This window comes from Natator depressus, chromosome 2 (genome assembly GCF_965152275.1).
Source record: "Natator depressus isolate rNatDep1 chromosome 2, rNatDep2.hap1, whole genome shotgun sequence".
Classification (NCBI taxonomy): domain Eukaryota; kingdom Metazoa; phylum Chordata; order Testudines; family Cheloniidae; genus Natator; species Natator depressus.
This window is the reverse complement of record NC_134235.1, coordinates 149,975,459-149,991,510: the sequence shown is the minus strand read 5'-3', so window position 1 is coordinate 149,991,510 and position 16,052 is coordinate 149,975,459. Positions and strand designations below refer to the sequence as shown.

Below are 16,052 nucleotides of genomic sequence, written 5' to 3'. Positions count from 1 at the left end.
AGGAGTGGGAATGGGGTGCGTTCGGGGAGGATGGCGGAACTGGGCGGGAAGATACAGGGTGGGGGCGGAGAGGGAGCAGGAAGAGGCGAGGTGGGGGTGGAGGCTTGGGGGAAGAGTGGAATGGGGGCGGGGCATGAGGTTGAGCGGGGTTGGAGCACCCCCAGGCAAAGGAAAAAGCCAGCAACTTTGATAGGGACCACACATATCGAAGAACTTCCAGTTACAGATAAGTAACCTCCATTTCTTCTTTGAGTGCTGGTCTCTAAGTGTATTCCACATGTGGGTGATTGACCAGTAGTATTCAGACTAGAGGTGAGTGTGAGGATGCTGGCAGGAAAGATGCTTGAAGTCCTGTACTTCTCACGGTTGCATCTGTAGTGGAGGCCTGAATTAGTGGGTAATGTTTTGTCAACGGAACTCTGGGGTAGCCGCTCTGCATATGTCCACTATCGTATGCCCCTTCATGCCTCAGCCACCATTCCAGAGGACATGCTTCCATGCTGATGACGCTCGTTAAAAAAAATAATGCGTTAATTAAATTTGTGATTGAACTCCTTGGGGGAGAATTGTATGTCCCCTGCTCTATTTTACCCACATTTGCCATATATTTCATGTTATAGCAGTCTCGGATGATGACCCAGCACATGTTGTTCACTTTATGAACGCTTTCACTGCAGATTTGACAAAACGCAAAGAAGGTACCTGTCAAGGTTCCTCCCCCACTCTGAACTCTAGGGTACAGATGTGGGGACCTGCATGAAAAACCTCCTAAGCTTATCTTTACCAGCTTAGGTCAAAACTTCCCCAAGGTACAAAATATTCCACCCTTCGTCCTTGGATTGGCCGCTACCACCACCAAACAAATACTGGTTACTGGGGAAGAGCTGTTTGGACACGTCTTTCCCCCCAAAATACTTCCCCAAACCTTGCACCCCACTTCCTGGACAAGGTTTGGTAAAAAGCCTCACCAATTTGCCTAGGTGACTACAGACCCAGACCCTTGGATCTTAAGAACAATGAATAATCCTCCCAACACTTGCACCCCCCCTTTCCAGGGAAATGTTGGATAAAAAGCCTCACCAATTTGCATAGGTGACCACAGACCCAAATCCTTGGATCTGAGAACAATGAAAAAGCATTCAGTTTTCTTACAAAAAGACTTTTAATAGAAATAGAAGTAAGTAGAAATAAAAAGAAATCCCCCCTGTAAAATCAGGATGGTAAATACCTTACAGGGTAATTAGATTCAAAACATAGAGAACCCCTCTAGGCAAAAACCTTAAGTTACAAAAAAGATACACAGACACAAATAGTTATTCCATTCAGCACAATTCTTTTCTCAGCCATTTAAAGAAATCATAATCTAACACGTACCTAGCTAGATTACTTACTAAAAGTTCTAAGGCTTCATTCCTGGTCTATCCCCGGCAAAGACAAAATATAGACAGACACACATACCCTTTGTTTCTCTCCCTCCTCCCAGCTTTTGAAAGTATCTTGTCTCCTCATTGGTCATTTTGGTCAGGTGCCAGCGAGGTTACCTTTAGCTTCTTAACCCTTTACAGGTGAGAGGAGATTTCCTCTGGCCAGGAGGGATTTTAAAGGGGTTTACCCTTCCCTTTATATTTATGACAGTACCAATGTGAGATTTCTAAAGATAGCTACAGCACTCGACCCAAGGCTTAAGAATCTGAAGTGCCTTCCAAAATCTGAGAGGGCCAAGGTATGCAGCATGCTTTCAGAAGTCTTAAAAGAGCAACACTCCAATGCGGAAACTACAGAACCCGAACCACCAAAAAAGAAAATCAACCTTCTGCTGGTGGCATCTGACTCAGATAATGAAAATGAAAATATATCAGTCCGCACTGCTTTGGATTGTTATCGAGCAGAACCGTCAGCATGGACGCATGTCCCCTGGAATGATGGTTGAAGCATGAAGGGACATATCACTCTTTAGCGCATCTTGCACATAAATAACTTGCAACGCGAGCTACAACAGTGCCATGAGAACACCTGTTCTCACTTTCAGGTAACATTGTAAGCCTGAAGCGGGCAGCATTATCTTGTGCAAATGTAAACAAATTTGTTTGTCTGAGCGATTGGCTGAACAAGAAGTTGGACTGAGTGGACTTGCAGGCTCTAAAATTTTACAGTTTTATTTTTGAATGCAGTTTTTTGTACATAATTCTACATAATTCATTTGTAAGTTCAACTTTCATGATAAAGAGATTGCACTACAGTACTTGTATTAGGTGAATTGAAAAATACTATTTCTTTTGTTTTTTTACAGTGCAAATACTTGTAATAAAAATAAAGTGAGCACTGTACACTGTATTCTGTGTTGTAACTGAAATCAATACATTTGAAAATGTAGAAAACATCCAAAAATATTTAAATAAATGGTATTCTATTATTGTTTAATGGTGCGATTAATCGCGACTAATTTTTTTTATCACTTGACAGCCCTAAAAATAATCTAAAATGACTGGGATATTTGCAGAAGTTGGTGGAGGCTGTTTATGCTGAGTCTAGGCAGAGAAGTCTTTCTGTTTAGCTAGGTAGCAGGTTCTAGTTGAGTCCTTCCTATTTTAAATAAATAAATCATAGAATATCAGGGTTGGAAGGGACCTCAGGAGATCATCTAGTCCAACCCCCTGCTCAAGGTAGGACCAATCCCCAATTTTTGCCCCAGATTCCTAAATGGCTCCTTCAAGGATTGAACTCACAACCCTGGGTTTAGCAGGCCAATGCTCAAACCACTGAGCTTTTGAGTAAGAATAGATTGGACAGGTGCCAAGCAAGAGTGTTCTAGTTCTGATGCCCATACAAACACCAAGCCATGAGGGGGAGAGGGTCTGGATCGGGGTGTCTGACTCTGCCCCCTTCCTGAGTAAAGAGATCTGGGAAGGGGTGGACCCTAACAAGAGGATGGACTGATGTTTTCAGGAGCTCCGGGAACCAAAACAGTCTGGGCCAGTTGGGAGCAAGGAGAATGACTCTGGCTCTGTCCTGACAGATGTTTCTCAAGACCTGTGGTAACAGGGGAATGGGAGAAAAGGCATATTTGAGATTGTCTGTCAATGAAAACAGGAGAGCATTGCCCTGGGAACTGTGACTTATAGCTCCTCTGGAGAAGTACAAGCATAGGTGCTGGAACTAGGGGTGCTGGGGGTGCTGCCGCACCCTCTGGCTTGAAATAGTTTCCATTATATACAGGGTTTACAGTTTGGTTCAATGGCTCTCAGCACCCCCTCTATAAAAATTGTTCCAGCACCCCTGAGTACAAGGGAAGCTGCCCGTTCATTTGGGATGTGAAGAGATCCCATTGAGGTGTTCCCCACTGAATGAATATCTTGCTCAGGATGGAGCTGAGTATCTCCCACGCATGGTCTGCAGAGAAGTGTCAGCTCAGCCTATCTTCAAGGGAGTTTGGGGCACCTGGAAGGTATGTGGCTGGGACAGTGATGTGGTTTGTGATACACCAGTTCCAAGGCTTGACTGCTTCTAGAAAAAGGAAAGGACATCTTGCTCTACCCTGTTTAGGTAAAAGACCATGGTGATGTTGTCTGACATTACTTGGACATGAAGAGAATGAATGAGCAGGAGAAAAGCCCTGCATGCCAGGTAGACTGCCCTCAGTTCTAGTAGATGAATGTGCAGTCTGGCCTCCCGGGGGGTCCAGGCACCTTGTACAGTGTGGCTGTTCAGGTGAGCACCCCCTCATAAGGGATGTGTGTGTTACAATGATGGTGCTGAAAGTGGGAGTGACAAAGGGGACACCAACTCTCACTCTATCCGGGTTCAACCTCCTGGTAAGAGAGTTGCTGACCCCGGTGGGAACAGTCACTCTGGTGTTGATGTGATCCTGGTCTGGTGAGTAGACCAACCAGAGCCAGGCCTGCGGGCAGCGTAGGAGAAGCCTGGCGAATGGTGCCACATAAGTACAGGAGGCCATGTGGCCCGGAAGAGAAAGGCACATCCTGACCATAGTTCTTCATCTACAAGTAATCAGTGCTGTCAGGTTGCTCATTAACTGATATCTTTCCATGGGAAGGAAAGCTCTTGTTGCAATAGAGTCCACTGTCACGCTGAAAAAGTTCATCATCTGTGTGGTTGTTAAAACAGACTTTTCTTTGTTTATGCAGATACCGAGTGCTGCTAGAAGATGCAGCAGGAACATAGCTGCTGACCTGACATCTTTGCTGGAGCAATATACTCGGAGCCAATCATCGAGATATTGGGCTGCAGCCACAGAGAAGACCTCCATGAATACTCTGGGTGCTGTTGCTACTCTAAAGGGAAGGACTCTGAACTGGAAATGTTCCTGACCTGCTAGAAACTAAACAAACTTTCTCTGGGATGGATTAATATCTACATGGAAATAGGTGTCCCTGTTGCAAGCCGTGAACTACATCCCTTCCTGTAGGGAAGGGATTATTGATGCTAGTGTAACCATCCTGAATTTTGACTTTTGAATAATGATGTTAAGTTGTCGAAGGTCCGGAATGAGTCTCCACCCTCCATATTTTTGTGGGACTAGCAATAAAGGATATAGAACCCTCTTCCTTGATACTGAGGTGGCACTTGTTCTCTTGCCTCTTTTAGGAGGAGGGAGTCCACCTTCTGTTGGAGAATCACCTCATGAGAGTTGTTTCGCAAGAGAGACCAGGATGGGAGTTTGTGAGGAGGGAGGGAAACTCTACAGAGCACACTTGATGGATAATTTCTAGAACCCAACTGTCTGTTGTGATAGAGTTCCAATTGTGGGTGCAAAGGCAGAGGCAGCCCCCAAAGATAAGGGGTGGGGGGGAAGAGGTGGTTGGTATCAACAGTGGTGGGCAGATCTTGACCAAGGCATCAAAAGTAGCCCTTAGTGGGTAGCTGGGAATGGGTAGAGGTTGTGGTAGTGGGGGGCTGAAAAATGTGGCTTCTGAATTCTCTGTTGTTTACATGGAGGCTTGGCTGGATGTTGCTGACAAAAGTCGGGGGTAGGGGGGAGGCTTGGGTTATACACCTGCCTCTGGTGTTTTTTCCTTGGGTCCAGGATGTAAATTCCCAGGGAGCACAGAGTTGACCTTGAGTCTCTCAACAAGTACAGGGACTCATCTGATTTCTTGTTAAAATTCAACTCGTCAAAAGGCAGGTCCTGCGTGGTGCTCTGGACCTTCCTGGGGAGCCCCGAGGAGTGAAGTTAAGACTCATGCCTCATCACTATGCCAGTGGCCAAGCCTCTGGATGCAGTGTCCGCTTTGTCCACTGCAGCTTAAAAGAAATTCTTTGCTACTAACTTGCCCTCTTCTATGAGGAATGAAATTGGGCTCCATTCTCAGGGGAAACCTGCCCTAAAAGTCGGCCAGCCTGGAGTAATTGTTAAATCATATTCTCCTAACAAGGCCCAATACTTTGCAATATGGAACGGTAGGCTCGTAGAAGAAAAGGCTTTTCTTTCCCAAAGGTCTAACCTCTTTGAGCCATTGTCAGCTGGGGTGGTCTTGAGATGCTGCAATCTTGCTCTCTTTGTGCCTGTACAACCAGGGAATTGGGCACTCAGTGGGAGAAAAGAAATTCAGCCCATTAGGCAGAGACAAAAACATTTCTTAGCCCTCTTAGGTGTGGGGAGCACAGGAGGCTGGGATGTGCCAGACCACACTTGCTGGCTCCATCACGACCTCATTAACCAGCAGCATCACCTTGCTTGAACCTGTAGTTGCATAATATCCAGGAGCTGGTGTTGAGAGTCCTGGACCTCCTCCAGTGGTATCTGGAGGTCATTGGCAATTCTCTGAAGGAGAACCATACAGCGTATGGGTGTCCAGAAGAGATGGTGAAGATGGAGCCATGGCTTCATCTGGAGCAGTGGTCACCAACCGATTGATTGCAATTGACTGGTCAATCCTGGAGCTTCTGCCAGTTGATTGTGATCTCTGGCCACTAAAAGTCCAGCAGTGCAGCAGGGCTCAGGCAGGCTGCCTGCCTGCCCTGGCCCCACACTGCTCTCAGAAGAGGCTGGGTTCCGGCACATCTCTGCAGCCACTGGGGGTGGGGGGGAGTGAGGCGTCTCTGTGTGCTGCCCCCACCCCCAGCACTGTCCCTGCAGCTCCCATTTGCCAGTTCCCAGCCAATGGGAGCTGTGGGCGCAGCGCTTGCAGGTGCGGGGAGCGCGCGGAAACCTGCTGCTCCACTCCCACCCCAGGGGCCGCAGAGACTTGCCAGGAATTATCTTGTGCATAAAAAGGTTGGAGACCACTGATCTAGAGATGAGGACGAGATTCCCGTCAGTACCTGCAGATCTGGGTCTATGTTCTCCTCCTCTTAGGTCAACGGATCTGGTGGGTGCTGGGTAGGAGAGGAGTGCTATGACTCATGGGCAAATCCAGGCCGTCTGCCATAGGGGTTCCAATAGCCCCAATAAGTGCAAAGGAGGGATCGAGTGGGTGAGGGGGACTCCACAGCAGCAGGTCCCAGCAGTACCAGGGATGATCTTCAGTTCCAGGGGTGATCTGGGAGGATCTTCAACCATCTCTCAGGACTCAGCTCTCTAGGAGGAGATGAAGAACTGGCCAGGATGTCCAACTCATCCAAGTCTAAGAACTCCTCTGTCTCCATTGCTGGGGCCAATGGCACCAGAGGGTGGATGCTCGTGCCCCAAGGGTTGGAGAGGGGATGGTTCTTGTGTCACTGATGCAGTTTCATCCTCCAGTGTGGAAATGTCTCCTGGGAGGACCAGGCGGGAGAGGAGGGGAAACTGAAGGTAAGGGAGGAAAATATCCCACCATGTTCCGACAGTCAGGACCAATGTGTCCTGGGTTGTTGCTGGCTGGTACCAAGAAAGAACCAGGCTCAGCACTTCTGGACAGAACCGGCAGATGTTAGTTCTTGTGTTTTGGAGCAGGCGCCACCAATGATACTGACAGATCCTTCTTTTTCTGCCCACTTTACCTTTCAGGGTGGAGGTCTTTAACAGTCCTGGACCCATCGGATCCATGTGTAAAGGCTCACCCGGTCTGGACAGGCTCGGGGAGGGATCCCTTCTTTTGTGAGCAAATCTGGATGGGGTTCTGTCCTTACAATCACCAAAGTGTCCCCTACTCTCAAGGGAAGCCCAGGAAGAAGATTCCTTGCCTTAGCAGTTGTCGGCTCTGCTTCTAAGCTTGTGCTCGGAGGGGTGCTGCTTGTCTGATGGTGACGATGTATGGGAGGGGGTCTCCCTGACCGAGATCAGAGTGAGGCCTCACAGCCTTCTCCCTTAATCAAATCTCACGAGCTTTGCCTGTTTGTGCTGGAAACGAGCGACAGATGATGCACTTTGAAGCGATATGCAGTAGAGACAGCGTTGGTGATAGTCACCTCACAGAGAAGGAGCAAGGGCAGGAAACACAGTTCTTGAACTCCTGAACTCTGAGCATAGTCACAGACCATGGCAAGGGAGTCCCTAATAATGGGAAAGAACTAGCTACAGTAACTAACTATACTAATATAAAAACTATAAAAACTATTTACAAATGTATGTACAGGATAAAACGTATGGACTAAGGATAAAAACTGGAGAAATCTGTGAACACAGGGATTCTGACTCAGGCCATGCAGCGGGAAGAAGGAACTGGAGGGGCATCGGCCCGCACCGCCTTTTGTGCCCTCAGTCTGGAGCATGAGAACAACAGCAAATGTGTGGGCCAACAGACACTGCTAGTTAGAATTTCCAGACTCAGGCAGATCATGTGTATGCGCACCCATGTGTGGAATACACATAGGGACCTGCACTTACAGAACTTGGTTAAAGTGTTGATTAAAAAGTGATGTAAAAATTACTACAAATATTCAAAGAATGCAAACTCCAAGGAAGGAGAAGAATTATTTAGGGCAGGAGTTGTCAAGCTTTTGTACTGTGGGCGTCTTAACAGACTGGATACAGTGTAGTTGTAGCCATGTTGGTCCCAGGATATTACAGAGACAAGGTGGGTGAGGTAATTTCTTTTATTGGACACACTTCTGTTGGTGAGACAAGCTTTTGAGCCAAACAGAGCTCTTCTTCAAGTCTCTGTAGCTTGAAAGCTTGTCTCTCTCACCGACAGAAGTGGATCCAATAAAAGATATGACCTCACTTATCTTGTCATGAGAACACTTAACATCTCATCTTATGAACACTTCCTCCCACCCCCATTTATGATAATACAATATCCTTGTGGCAAACTACAGCAATTGCTTACACAGGAAAGTAATAAAAGGAAAGTATTGTATTTGTGGGTTCTTTTTAATGGGATTTAGCAGCTGAAAATGAGGCACCAGCATCATGTGACCAACCAGCTCCCTGCAATCCACCAACACTGTGGACCACTGGCACTTCATGGGCCATTGTTTGGGAATCATCAAGTTAGGACGATACCAGGAGAGGCATGGGGATGTGTGTGTCAAAACTAGGGATAATGGGATGGAATTGAGAAAGGGAAAATTTAGGTCATAGGCTTCCCCATCACAAACTCCAAATATCCACCTATCCACAGCTGCCCCAGCACTCACCTATCCCCAGCTTAGATGCCACCCCCCAATGAACTACCTCCCCAGACACCCTCCAGAATCCCCCCATCTATCAAACACCTAGACACAGCAACCAAGTTTTGTCCAGCTCCATGTCCTACCCTGACTGCTGCTTGTGGCAGGGTGGGTTGCTGGTAAGTTTATAAGTTTGTGCAAATTAGATAATTAAATCATTTCTATAAAATGTGACACAGAGTGACAAAAGGCTTGGCAGCTACGTTCACTGGCCTGCAGAACAGGGCTGGTCCCCTGGGAGGAGCAATATACTCCTTCCTAACGTGTGCGCTGATGAGCCCCGGAAGAGACTGTGCCTGCCCCCAAGTCCCACCTTCCTCATGCTCCTACGGGGGTTGGGCAGCTCTGCGCTGCCCCCTACACATGGATGTGGCTCCAATGTCACAGTCTAATCCACAGCACATTATCACAAACCAATGTTTTCAATATTATGTGTATAAATATTATGTGTATTGTGTTAAAGCTTTACACAGTACATGAGAGTGACTTTCAGATGCATATAGGATCTGTGCTGCTTATTCATTCACTGACTTACCGGCAGGAAGCCTTCTGAGTGGAATAAATGAATTCACATTTTCCATGTATACAGTAACCATTGAAGCTTTCTGAACAAGGTATGTGGTTTCCAATATAAATGTCTTCTCTTTGATCACTGGCATCTTGAAAACATACACAAATAGATTTAGTAAATATACAAAACCAACACACATATAGCATCCTTCCAAAAACTTCTGTGGTGACAGGACAAAGAATTAAGAAAGCAGTGGCTTAGAGCTCAAGTTTCACAGAAGCCTGTGGAATTTAGCAGCACACTCACTCAACGCTGTAAATTACCCCTTAGTGATAACTAAATCTGCTGCTATTGTGGGCTTCCTAAACTGGGGAAAACCTTCCTGACAAAGAATCAACATACTGGGCTGAAGTTCTGCCAGTGGGGTCTAGGCAAACAGCTGGTAGACAGCCACACAGAGCACTTGGCTTGTGGAAAGCTGTGTCTTTCACACCCCTGAGCGAAGAAAATTTCAGTGCTGTAAGTGGAAGTGTAGACAAGGCCTAACAGAGCTCTGGAGAAAAGCAAGATAGGGTTACAAGAGAATACTAAAGGACCAGAGTTAACAAGAGATAATAGAAAGAAAAGAGGGCCAAGAAGGAGAAAATAGCGTGATAAAGAACCTGGAGGAGAGAGATGGACAGGAACAAAAGAGGAGGAGAGATCCAAAAGACAAAAAAGAGGGCAGAGGGAAGAGGAGAAAGCGAAAGGGAGTGGGCAACATAGACAAGGCCAGGGAATGAAAGTGGAGAAATGACTCAGGTGCAGAAAAGATCGAGGGTGCAGCAGATGTAGGTGTAACCCACACACCTCCAGGGTGTTAAGTTCTGTCCCACCTAGAGGCACTGAGACCACTTAGAGAGAGTTAAAGGAGTCTGCTCTACAGCCTTAGCTAACAGGAAGTTGGCTTTTAGCTCAGGCAGTAGAGGCTCATGCACTAAGCTCCAGAGGTCCCCAGTTCAATCCCACTCGCCGACGACTGGGGTCTGTCGGTGTTACAAGTGGGGGCTCGTCTGGGATTTCAAATGGGAAGTCTCTGAAGCTCGGGATGCACTTCCTCAGCTAGGGGAAGTATGTAACCCACACATCTCCTGGGTGTGCTGTTCTGTCCCCTCTAGTGGCACCGAGACCACTTAGAGAGAGAGATTTAAATGAGTCTACCTTAGATAATAGCCAGTTGGCTTTTAGCTCATGCGGTAGAGGCTCATGCACTAAGTTCCAGAGGTCCCCAGTTCAATCCTGACGACGACGACCGGAGTCTGTCAGTGTTACACAGTGAGCACTTAGTAAGACTTTAGAATAGGTAGAAGAGCTGGCAGAAAAAAGTTTAGGGCTCTGGAGCAAAAAAAGAAAGAGACCTATGGGCACAAAGGACAAATTGCTGGAGCTTCTGAGAGCAGAGATGTGAAAGCAGAGAGAAGGGCCTAAAAGCAAAGACAGAGGAAAACATTTGAATAAATTCAAAGTTATAAAAGTCTCCCCATGTCTAGCACCAGCTCCTGGTGGCAGCTCTTTGATCCACAGGGTTAACTTTAGTACTCCCAGGACTACTATAGTAAATTGTACTGAGGCTTTTAGGATGCAAAGGCTCCTCCTGAGCACCTCAGCCCTTCCCACGCCCATCCAATATGGCCTGCCTATTTTCCTGCAAAGAGGCCTCCTCCACCTCCTTTCCTTCTTCAGAATGATTTCTCCTCCCTCTCTCTATCCCTTCCCTGACTACCACAGCAGTTGCTGAAACAGTCCCACTCCAGAATGACCAGAACCTCTGAGTAGCCAGCTCATTCTTCAGCAAAATCATTCTGAACTCCAGGCCTGGAATAGACCCTATGCTGAGGCTGGGCCTGGGCCTGGCAGTGCTGGGAAGCAGCTAACAGCAAGAGTGTGGGGGTGGAGGTTATAAAGTTGTTCCGAGAAGAGATGAGGTGGGGTCAATTGGACTCAGTGCAGGCGGGACTCTTGGCTTGGCCCTACCTCTCAGCAGACTCTCACCATCCCTACGCCTCAGCATAAGTGCATCACAGTGACCTCCCCAAACCCTCAGTGTAGCTAGCCCTCAAGGGACATCTACAGTAACTCCTCACTTAAAGTCGTCCCGGTTAATGTTGTTTCGTTGTTACGTTGCTGATCAATTAGGGAACATGCTCGTTTAAAGTTGCGCAATGCTCCCTTAGAACGTTGTTTGGCAGCTGCCTGCTTTGTCCACTGCTTGCAGGAAGAGCAGCCCGTTGCAGCCAGCTGGTGGGGGCTTGGAACCAGGGTGGACTGGCAACCTCCTTATCAGCTCCCTTATCAGCTCCCCACTCCCCTAAGTTCCCTGTGTGGCAGCCTCCCAGCAGGCTATCAATTACGGGGCAGTTCAGGTGTCCCTCCTCCCACTGCCATGTGCTGCTCCTGCCCTCTGCCTTGGAGCTGCTCCTGGGAGCCTCCTGCTTGCTGTGCAGGGGAGGGCAGAAGAAGGGGGCTAATGTCAGGGTATCCCCCTCCCCCCTATTCCTGCCCCCGGCTTATCCCTTCTCCATAGAGAGCAGAGTAGGGACAGGACAGGGCTCAGGACAGAGAGAGCTTACTGGCCACAGCTGCTATCTCAACTTCCTGATCTTTTTAAAGGCAAGCTACTTAGAATGGTGTCAGCATAATTAAAGGGGCAATGCACATCTCTCTCTCTCTCCCACACACAGGGTGTGTGTCTCTGTCTGCCATGCTCTCTCTCCTCCCTTCATTTGTGCTACCTTGTAGAGTGTGAGGCTACATTGACAACAATGAGTTAACCCTTGAGGGCTCAGCCGAATGCTAGTTCATCATTTAGCAGTAAGGCATTCCCTGGGAAATATCCCACCTTCTTCCACCCTCTAACTTCACCACCTCAACCAAGCTTCACAATCATCATTACTGTGTACGCTATTAAATTGTTTGTTTAAAACTTACACTGTGTGTATATAATATAGTTTTTTGTCTGGTGAAAAAAATTTCCCTGGAACCTAATCCCCACCTATTTACATTAATTCTTTTGGGGAAATTGGATTCGCTTAACATCGTTTCGCTTTAAGTCACATTGTTCAGGAACATAACTACAACATTAAGCGAGGAGTTACTGTAGCTGGGCACAGGCCAGTTTCCTGAAGATATCACCATCTTCACAGAAACAGAGCTTTTTTTCAAGGAGCCTGAGAAAATGTGACTAGTCTAACAGTAGATCTAATCGGTCTGGACTTCCATAAGCATTTGACACAGTGCCACATAGGAAATTATTAGCTAAACTGGAGGATATGGGGATTAGTATAAGAACTGTAAGGTGGATAAGGAACTGGCTAAAAGGGAGATGACAACAGGTTGTTCTGAAAGGTGAACTACCAGGCTGGAGTGAGGTGATTAGTGGAATGACTCAGGGACCTGCTTTGAGACCTATATTAAATATTTTCATTAGTGACCTGGGCACAAGAAGCAGGAGAGTGCTAATGAAATTAGCTGATAACACCAAGTTGGGGGGCATTATCAAAACAGAGGCAGCCTGGAATATCATAGAGGAAGAATTAGATGACCTTGACTAGAGTAATAGAAATGGGATGAAATGCAACAGTACAAAGTGCAAAATCGTGCACTTAGGGCCAGATAACAAATCTTTCTGCTCTGAGCTGAGGGGCTCAGCAGTTGTAAGTGAACAAGAAGGAGAAAGAGCCAGGTGATCACAACATGACTATGAAACACCATTGTGATGTGGCTGTGAAAGAGGAAAATGTGATCCTAGGAAGTATCAGGTGAGATATTTCTAGCAGAGATAGAGAAACATTAATGCCATTGTAGAAGGCACTAGGGAGACCTCATCTGGAATGCTGTGTGCAATTCTGCTCACCCATGTTTAAAAAGGTGAATTCAACCTGGAACAGGTGCAGAGAAGGGCTGCTATGATGATCAGGGCAATGGAGGGCATGTCTTCGTGTCTTATGAGCAGAGACTAGAAGAGTCTGGCTTGTTTAGCTTAGCACAAAGACAGCTGAGAGGGAATATGATTGCAGTCTATAAATACATCGGGAGGAGGGGGAGTAAACACCAAGGCAGTTGAGGGGCTACTGAAATTAAAGGACAACACTGGCAGAAGAACAAATAGATATAAACTGGTGATGAGTAAACTTAGGCTGTAAATTAGAAGGAGGTTTCTAATCATCAGAAGCGTGAAGTTCTGGAACAGCTTCCCAATAGACATAGGAGGCGTGGGGGACAGACAAGCTAACTGGTTTTAAGATGAATCCTGATAAACATATGAGTGGATTATATGATGGGGTTGCCTGTGATCGCAGGGGACTGGACTTAATGACTAAGTAAGTCTCATCCAGTTCTAATTTCCTACGCCCTTCATTTCTCGTTAATTCTTCTGATAAAATGTTCCACATGCACTCACTCTCACAATGCTGCGCTTTCAGCACACAAGCAAACCGGTAATACACACGCTCATTTGTATTCATAAACATTTCTAATTAGGTTGTAAGCTTGTCTTCTCACTTCATTCTCGTTGCTACACAGTGGCATCTAAACTATTTCAAATTTAATATAAACAAAGTCCTAACAAACAAAATAACAAAAGCAGCAGCAGAGGATCTGGCCCATCTAATTTACATGGCTAAAAATCTTTTAAACAACGTGGTTCATCCACTGTGGTCCAACACGTGCCGAAGCAGCAAATATAGAACCTGTCACTTATTCAGAAGTCATCGAGGAAGGCTGGGCAGAGGGGGCCTGTGCCACTTGTATAGAAGTCACATTTCTACAGTCTTGGAGCCAGCTAAAGCACTGGCACAGCAATTGGCGAAATGCTAATCCTATAACCTACTAAATACAGAAGGGAGTTCAGCATTTTAGGGAAACATGCCAGGCAGACTCGGAATAGTCATATCTCCTGCTCACCAGAGATGGGGTGATAGTGGTGTAGGAAAGCAGATGTTCACTTCTCTCCCGGTTGCAAAGCAGATGAGAAAGGGCATGCATGCTATATTTTGGTATCTTGGGAGAATGTAACATATTCATAAAATACCAGTACATTACCTTTCACCTCTGGTCGATATTGCATTCCATCATCTTTCTTTCCTACTGAGCTGGTGTCATCTGATTCTATATGATAAATAAATAAAAATACATCTGTTTAGAAGTGTTTATTTTCAGGCCATTGTGTATTATTACAATGTAAGAAGTTGATATTTGAGAAAATAATTTAGTTACAGTCAGACAGTCAGATTCAATATTTTGTCTCTGTTATAGTTAGGTAAACACCACCTGGAGATTGTACCAGCTTCCAGTTCAATTCTGGGTGCTCTTCCTGGTTTTGAGCTAAAAAGCTCTTTGCGGGGTGGTTGAGTGTATTTTACAGATAGCCTCTCATTTGTTCTTCAGCCAGACAGTTGAACCAGTTGGGATTCTCAAGTTTACAGAATCTAGATGTTAGTGGCAGGGAGCTGGTGGCAGAATACCCTCAGGGCAGGGTCCAAGGCCCCAAACCTTGCAAACATTGATGCTCATGATTTGCATATGGCAGCACTCCCATGCATAAAAAGCAAATGGATAAGTATTTGTAGGGTCAGGGCCCAAGTGTATTGAGCCGCTAGGCATGCTGGAAGGCCTATCTAATTCATGCTGTTGTGAGAGGATGACTTGGGGTGTTCTAGTAGGATGGAGCTCTCGTAATGTGTTTCCGTTGTGGCTGATTTCATGGACATTTAGACTATTGCTCAGATGTATTTTTTTAAATACATGTGTTTTTTCTCAACCTAGAGCATAGTGATAGAGACATAATATACATACAACACAAGCAACTAACTAACTAACTAAATACATACATATTTTGGGTGGCAATTAGGAAAGATCAGTGAATTTTAAAACAAAAATAAAAAAGAATTAAAGGGCCTGCTTGGGCCCTTTATGACGCAGGAGACAATTCTAATGAAAATTAAAATGAAACCTACCTAAGCAGTGTCCAAGGTGCCTTATGTCAATCTGTTCCTGCCTCAAACATGATGCTTCTCGAACAAAACATGGATTGTTATAAGAACTTCCATCAGAAGCACACACAGGATTAAAACTGTAACCACTGCAGTCTATATTACATACACACCTGTTAATAAAAAATACACACCTGTTAATAAAAACACACAATGAGATCAAAGAAGTACAGTTAAATAAAGTTGTGTCTTGAGTAAACATTTGTTTATACATTAGCACCAGTTCTATGACCTGGGAGAAAAATCTATTGTGTATGTATACCAAAGAATTTGCTGCCATCTCAGGTTTTCAGACAGAATGTATACAGTTGTGAATAGAAGCTACCGTGTACCCTTCAATATTTCATTGATTTTTTCATGGGTTTAATATGATATAAATCTTACTGATTATTTTAATTTCTGAAAAAACAACAGCAACATATTACAAGGAAAGTTTATTACGACAATAAAACAATTTAGTGCATTGTCTATTCCTATATGTGGGTAAAACCAAAGAAAGATTTTACATGTTCTGTTTGTTTTTTGGCAAAGAAAACTGAATGACTGTTGTGGGGAGTGGGGATGAACTTTCATTTCTATTAATCAAAACTAGGTATTTTTCATTTCAAAGGCTGAACAGCAGCAATAAGTTTGGTCAAGTGTATTACTTTAACAAGCCATTCATTCATGCCTTTGAAAACTCAGTAGTTCATTATGCTGTAATTAAAACAGTGTTATGCAATCTGGATTATTTCATAATGTATCCAATTAACACATTTCTAGTTTTAGGCAGAGAACATTTTTTATCATTTGTAACAAAGAAACCATAGCCATGAGAGGGGGAAAAGATGTACTACACATAAGGTCCATCCCCACACAAGGGCAGGATTGTCTCTACACTAGAAAACTGTATAGTCCAGGGGACACTACCTTTAAATGATAGAGTTTTGCTGTGGAGTTCTGCAGTGAATCAATACTCAATC

At 45.4% G+C, this 16,052-nt stretch overlaps 1 protein-coding gene across 1 annotated transcript in view; it reads right to left on the bottom strand.

The window, feature by feature from the left end:
• Positions 1–16,052, bottom strand: part of TMEFF1 (transmembrane protein with EGF like and two follistatin like domains 1) — a 220,633-nt gene that overhangs the window by 9,758 nt on the left and 194,823 nt on the right. Inside the window, exons 6-8 of the mRNA XM_074943510.1 lie at positions 15,055–15,203; positions 14,141–14,206; positions 9,086–9,209 (exon numbers count right to left, since the gene is read on the bottom strand). Of these exons, the coding sequence (XP_074799611.1) occupies positions 9,086–9,209; positions 14,141–14,206; positions 15,055–15,203 (339 nt within the window). The remainder of the gene's footprint in view (positions 1–9,085; positions 9,210–14,140; positions 14,207–15,054; positions 15,204–16,052) is intronic.